General features: G+C 47.4%; 1 protein-coding gene across 1 annotated transcript; it reads left to right on the top strand.

Annotated features, from left to right (window-relative positions):
- Nucleotides 1-21: 21 nt before the first annotated feature.
- CSUI_011153 (uncharacterized protein) lies at nt 22-6,952 on the top strand. The gene is made up of 2 exons (XM_068071254.1): nt 22-5,115; nt 5,737-6,952. The coding sequence occupies exon 1, from the start codon at nt 3,376-3,378 to the stop codon at nt 3,508-3,510; it is 135 nt and encodes a 44-aa protein (XP_067916770.1). The 5' UTR covers nt 22-3,375; the 3' UTR covers nt 3,511-5,115; nt 5,737-6,952.

Genomic DNA, 6,952 nt, shown 5'->3' with positions numbered 1-6,952 from the left:
TTCACTATAACATTGCGCAACCGGTCGTCGGGGACGTACGGTTGCGCAATGTTATAGTGAATGAGGGATCTGCGGAAGCGTGGCGCGGAAGCCGGGTTGGTCTCTGCTGGTTGAGACGCGCGGTGGCTTTTCCTTTCGTTTTTCGTTTGATTCCCCAGTGTTTGGCCGCGCGATCTTGAGGAAAGGTCGAGGGAACGCATTCTCTTTCCTGGGCGCGAAGACAGGGAGCTGTTTGGTATCTGCCTTTTTTCGGCGTCGATTGACGATTTGCTCTGTCCGTCCCGTTTTCCGGAGGGTCCCCGTGTAGGCGAAGATTGACACCGCCGTCTCGCCGTGTATCATCTTTTCTTTTAGAAAGGAAGCGAGGCGTTTCCGGTCGTTTGTTCGCGTCGTGCTGGCTTTGTTGGCCGGGGGAGTGTCCCCGCTCTGATCTGGATGCATTTCTCCGCCTTTGCGGTTGCGCCCGGAATTTCGTCGTAGTTCGGACGAAGCTGGACCGAGGACGTCGCAGCTTCCGTGTTTTCAAGAAACTTTGGCAGTATCTGTGCACCAGTGTTAGGGGAAGACGCGATTCAACAATCCCGTGTACAGAGAGCTTACTGACATGCTTTCAGGAGGGATGCGTCTGTAGGTTCGCTTTTCTGTTCTCGATCAGACCGCGGCAGGCCACCACATCTCATCTTTCATGGTCTATTCATCCACCGAAGCGTTGTCCCCATTTCGGACAGGCCGCCTATCTGCGAAGGGATCGCGAGTAGAGAACGGACAAGGCGTCTTGGGTTTCGCGTTTTTTCTTGGAGCTGAAAGCCTTCACCATCCTGCGGGGCCTTCGCACTGTTTGTTCTAGAAACGACCGAGGAGTTTCAATAAGCGACGACCTCTATTTACGCGCTTTTAGGGTGCTAGTGTGCTGACGTCAATGCTATTAGTGTTTTGAGAATTGCGTGGTGGACGTGAAGTCTGGCGAAGGAGGAGCTGAGCAGGAATAGCTGCGCTTGTTTAGCCGGTGTAGGCCCCAGGCGCAGGTGGTCTGTCCCAGCAGGTTTTGTTCTTCGTCAGGTTGTCCAGAGTGTACAGTTTTTTTCTGTTCTTAATTGCGACACATAGGATTGGTTTAGCCGGCAAGAATACTGTCCGAATTTGCCGTGATTTGCCCTTCGCCCTGTGGGAGCTGACCATTCAGCACTGGAATTTGGGAGAGAAGGCGCCTCGATTATTAGCCAGCCACCCTGCTGTCGTCCAGCGTTACAAGGAGTACTGCTCAGATAACGGCGTTTCCAGGATTTACCTGCCATGGTGGGTATGAGGTGGCCGGGACAACAATAAAGGCCCGGGAGAGAGAGTGGCGCTGAATTCAAAATCTGAAGGGATTTTGGAGACCATCAGTGTACCTTGTACACTCGAGAACGCTGTCCACTAATTTTTCGCTTGCCGGACCTATTTTGGCGGTCGGTTGTTCAAGAGCGAGTGAGTGGACGGATAGCAGGCAGTGGATTTGCGGCACCTCTTCTTTTTTTTCTTCCGTGGTAGACCAAGTACAAAGAACCTTTTTTCTCTTGGATGCTTCAGTCATTCCCTCCCCTCCGCTCGGCGTTTTTGCTCTAGAGAGGGAAGAAGCGCTAGCACGACGGGGTACATGTGTATTGTTGATCTCCAGTGGAGTGGCGTGACAAAAGACGTCTCCCTGGGGGCTGTTGGCTATAAAGTTTCAAACAGGTTGTCCGTTCTGTAAACGTTGCTTGCTTGTTCTTTCACGCAGTGGCGGTTTGGAGTGCTCCTCGGGTGGTATTCGTTGCTTTTGCCTTGGATAGGAGCACCCGCCGTCCGTCGTTCCGGAAGGACGCCGATCGAATCAATCAATTTTGGCGAATTTTCATCATCATTATCTTCTTCTTCCATGGTATAAGAAAAGATATCGTCAGTGTGTAGTGTGTGTTGGTATGCCGCGTGTAGTAGTTGCAAAATTCTTCCCTCATTGTTTTGCCATCCTTTGTTGAGGGTGTGGGCAAGTCTTTGAGACAGACGACATTCATTTTGTCTCGTCGCGCTACAGCGGCAGGAACAGCAGCAGCAGCATATGCTTTGGTTGCGGTGGTGGGGGTGATCTCCGTGGACTGGCCTGGCACATAGAAGCTCTATGCATTTTCATTTCATGAGGGAGACGGAAAATCGGCTTTTCTTGCTTGGTCCCGTCTATCTTCCTTTTTCCCTTCTCCTGCCATCCTTCCTTCAAATCTTCTTCCAAGACATCATCATCTTCATCGATTGCAGAGGTTGACAGAAGACAGTCGACGAAAGACGGCTATGACACTTCCTTGCGTCTTTTTTGTCTTTGTACGGGAGGAAGGCCAAGCTCGCGCACTCATCGAACTACTCCGGTGATGGATGGGAGAAAGCGTATCGATGTGACGTTTTCTTCTCCTCTCAAAGACTCGGGATTTGAGGAGCACGACAGACAACGGTCGTAGTAGTAGTAGTAGCAGTGGTAGTCATAGGTGTCAAGTGGTGGAAAAAATTGGCAGGCGATCGATTCGGACGTGCGGCCAGTCTTCTTTCTGTTAAGTCAGCACAGCAGCAGTTCAAACTGCGAGCCAGGGGTTGTGTTAACAGCACTGCTGGCGCTGCGTTGAATTGACGGACACCCTTGAAACTTACTACTACGAGCACCATTGGGGGACCCTTTATTTCATCGTCATCGTAAACGCAGTGTATGTACACTGAGGTGACCGAGGGGCAAATCGTGATCAGATGAATGGATCGATATCTCGTGGTCGCAAAGGAAATGAATGGGTCTTTGCTTTGTTTAGAAAACGTATTCGTGGCCTTCATCTTTTCAGCATACCCTTGTCAACCATAAATATTTATTCCCTCTCTCCGTTTGGAGTCTTGGTTCTCATGATTTGATTGATTGATTGATTGATTCGCAGAGTGTTTTCCGATCTAGGGAGAAACTCCCGTGAAGAAGACAGAGAGAGAGTCATTTTCTGTATTATCCGTGCCAACAGCGCTGTACTACCGTGATTCGTCCCGCACACATCGCTGCTGCTTTTTTCGAGTGTATATACACGTCTGGTGTGCGTGTTTCCCAGAGGGAAAAGACAGCAGAGTCCTCAGATTCTCTTTTTTTTTTCTTTTCCATCGCTTGCTTTTCCAATCAGGAGACAGGAGGACCTTGGAAGGATAGATCAGTAGATAGATATAGATATCTATTTCTATATAGATTGGTCGTTTTCCTTTTCTTCATTCTCCTCCATCTGTAGGACCACCGCCGTATTCCTCATCATCTTAAGGCAAGCAGGTGACTTGACTTCACCTTTTCAGGCGGGGCGTCATCATCGTCTACAAGGGAGGGGTCGAGGAGATCTGGTGTCTTGCATGTACATACGGCACCCGCGTACAAGGAGCGCCCCGGGTGGCATGCAGCACCGGGGAGGGGAGTTTTCCTCTTCATCGATCGCCAAGAAACAGGAGGGTTTAGCAAAGCAAGAGCGTCATCAGGAATCAGGCTAACGGACTACAAGCCTTCTTGGGTCTTTGTTGGCTTTTTCACAAAAGAGAGGTTAGATGATCTTGAGGTATTCGCCATAAGAAGGACATCAACGGTTGTCTATACACAGGAAGAGTATTGTGTCGATCAGCGCATCGACGATTGTCGGACCCGGCTTGTTCTCTGAGATTTGAAACAGAAGACTACGTGGTGCTGGTAGTGGTATCAAGGAAGGAAGCTCTAGGTTGTCTTCCCCGTGAACTTTCCAGGAAGACCCCATCTCAGCTACAAGAAAGGTCTCATCATATACATACCTATCTGGGCTTCTTCCTTTCGATCTCTCTTAGGTCTTCTGTCTGTCATTATTCATCGTGGGAAGGTTGACAAAGAAAGTACTTCGTGCGGTATCATAAGAGTTTTACGAGTCCGTGTTAGTTCATGAGAAAGGTGTCAACGACAAAGACGACGCGGACGGAGGGTACTATTGGAATTGCACGAGAGGTTCTACCCTTTGTCTGCTTCTTTTCCATCAATTACTTTCTGTTGAGAGGGGAGGCTTTTTAGCAATATTCAGTCGTGGCTGAAGAGTCAAAAGTTCAAACCTAGAGGGTTTCCTAGGTCACTAGGAGGATAGCTATTTGGATTGATCTGATCGATTCTCACCAAGGGAAGGACAGGACGAGAGTCATTTCAAACATTAAGGTTTTCTATCTTCTTATTAATTCTTTATCTTCTGAAAAGTTCTTTACGGTGACCATAGGGTGATTAGGGTATTCTTATTTTCTCCGCCTCTCTTCTTTTTTCTCTTGGCTTTCTTCGGCGGGATTCTCTCAGTGAGGCAGGCTTCTTCACCTTGCGCAAGAAGTGAGAAGCTTCTAAAGCAGCTGTCATCTTTCTTCTCCTCTTCATCTTTCGCGGCGTACAAGGAAAGAACCTTCTTCAACATGACGTCAATCGTTGCCGAGTGGGCGGTGGTAGGGGAGGACGGATGACAAGAAGAGGAGTCGTCTTTCGTTCATAGGAAAAGGTAGAAAGTGTTAGACAACGTAGAGAGACAATGTGACTGAATTTATGAAACATTCGAGCAAGGATCTGTTTTCAAAGGAGACTATACATTTCTGTCCTATTCCACCCCCGTCTCCCTTCTCTCTGAGCCGCGAAAACCGTTGCGGGCTGTCTGTCTGTGTTTTCTCTTCATCGGGTGTTGCTTTCTTTTTCTTGACTAATCTTCATTTCTCTTTCTTCGCCACCATATGCTACCTACCGTATTGGGGGTGAACAGCAAACAATCTAACGACGGACAGGCTGAGATCTAAAATTGTCCCTAGGTGGCTGTATGTGGGCTATAGCACACACATACCTCCTTTGATGGTAGTACATCATCGTCATCGGAGCTTCATTCTCAACGAGTCTTTCCTCTTTTCTCGTCTGTCTCTTCTTTTCTTTGAGTTGGACAGTCATCATTCTCATCATCTTTCTCATCGTTCTCGTACTATTATCATTCTTTAGGGGGAAACTAGCTTTTATGAGAAGAGTTGTATCCGGTTCTGTAGGATTTTCTTAGAAGAGCAGGAAGGAGGAGGACTCACCTTCTTAAACGTGTCGTCGTTTTGGAAGAGTCTCGGAAGGTGAGTGAGTGTGCGTCTGTGGCAACGCCTCAACGAAGCACCTTGATAGAAAGAAGCAGGAGTGAGATAGATCTGTTTCGACAAGAAAGACCGGCCTGTCACCATATAACCAATACAGGAGACCTGTCAACATACCACTAAGACGGCTTCTACCTCCTTCTACGACGTACACCTCTTCTTTCTGTTTCTCTGTGCCATCTGGATACTGATGGCTGGTCATACAGAGGGACATCAGACATAGAAGTGTTGGAAGAAAGCTCAATAAGAATACGAGCAAGAACGGGATGATTTGATTGATTCAGCTCGTCTCGTTCGTATCACCTGTTGATCGTCTAGCGCAGAACCTGTGGTGAACCCGAGAGACCAAACTGAACACACTAATAGAGAAAAGAAGATTAGAAAATAGAGAAGGTCGAGGGGGGTAAAGAACTCTTTCAGTCTGAGCAGCATCTTGTTGTGAGAATAGACTTTCTGAGTAGTGCGCAGCCAGCTTGTTTGCTTACCCAGCTTGTCTCCGTGCAGAAGAAAGAAGAGAGGCAGAAGGTGAAGCATCTCGCTGACAGAACAACTACTCCGACCACCTGCCACCGTTCTTTTTTGACTGTGTTTGCTTTTCTTCAGAATTGATCGTTCATCTCTGGAGTCGTCGTCTGTCTTGCTCATCAACCGAGCTAAAAGCTTTCTACGGCAAGTGTCTCTCTCTAGGAAGTCGACTCTCTGATTCGGATACCCGGCACAAAGACGTGGAGACATCGATCATCGGCGGTTTGCTGCGGCTGTTGTTCTACTCCCACGAGAAAGAGAGAGCGCAGGGCCTTGCTTGTCGCTTTGGGAAAGAAGAGGTGATTGACGATCATCATTATCATCAGTGTCACAGCAGAGACTCGCATTACAACTCGATCGACGAAGGCGGGGAGATTCTCCCAGTTAAAGACAACTAGGAGTTGAACAAAGGCTAGGGAAGACTGGCAGTTGCAGACTATCAATCCTAGCATTTTGTCTTCGAGACCAGGAACGTGTCATTCTCAGCTGTCGTTTTCTCGTCTTCATCGGGTCAGAAGGATTGATTAGAGCGGTTTCGTTGTGCGTGGTACTGTTGGAGAAAAAAGAAGAAAAGGGAAAAGAGCGAATGAGGCAATAGTTCAACTCCGCCGGTTCACGGCTATTGATAGTATATGCATGCATGCTTGTATGTATGTATGTAAGGAGGTTTTCCTCAAAAAGGCAGGAATGCCGAGAGTGAAGAAGGCCCTGTATATATATTTTTTGTCTTTCCTTCTTTCTTCTTGAACAGAAAGACGTGATTTATTCTAGAAGTCAATATCTACATATATGTATATGTATGCATACATAGGTATATGTGTACATGTATCTATGTGCAGACCTGTATGTATATGTATATATCGTTGTCAGGAGAATCGATTGATGGTATGTCTGTTCTCTTGGTCGTACTATTGGTACGACGAATTTGAAGTGATATTTGGGGAAGAAGAGAAAGAAGAATGATGTCGAGGATGAATGAGAGAGCATTATAAAGTGCAAAGAAACTCTAATATAGAATACTCGCGCGAAGACAGTATTCTCGGTTTTCTCTCTCCTTCTTCCTGTTGTAGTTCATTCTCCTTTTTTCCTCGTCTTTCTCGTTCCTTCCTTGAATTTTTGATTTCTCTTTGGATGGAAGAAGATTCTCCGGTCCCGGGGTTTCCTGAACAACACTAGACGAGGAGCCCCCGGGTTGAAGACAAAGAAGGAAGAAGAAAGAGAAGGACGGATCGGAGAAGAGACAGTTGTTTCTCTCTTCTTCTTCTTCATCTTCTTCGCTCTCGTTTTTCTCGTG

The sequence above is a fragment of the Cystoisospora suis genome (assembly GCF_002600585.1).
Source record: "Cystoisospora suis strain Wien I chromosome Unknown contig_9927, whole genome shotgun sequence".
Lineage (NCBI taxonomy): Eukaryota > Apicomplexa > Conoidasida > Eucoccidiorida > Sarcocystidae > Cystoisospora > Cystoisospora suis.
The sequence above is the reverse complement of the archived record's forward strand: the minus strand, read 5'-3'. Positions and strand labels throughout refer to the sequence as shown.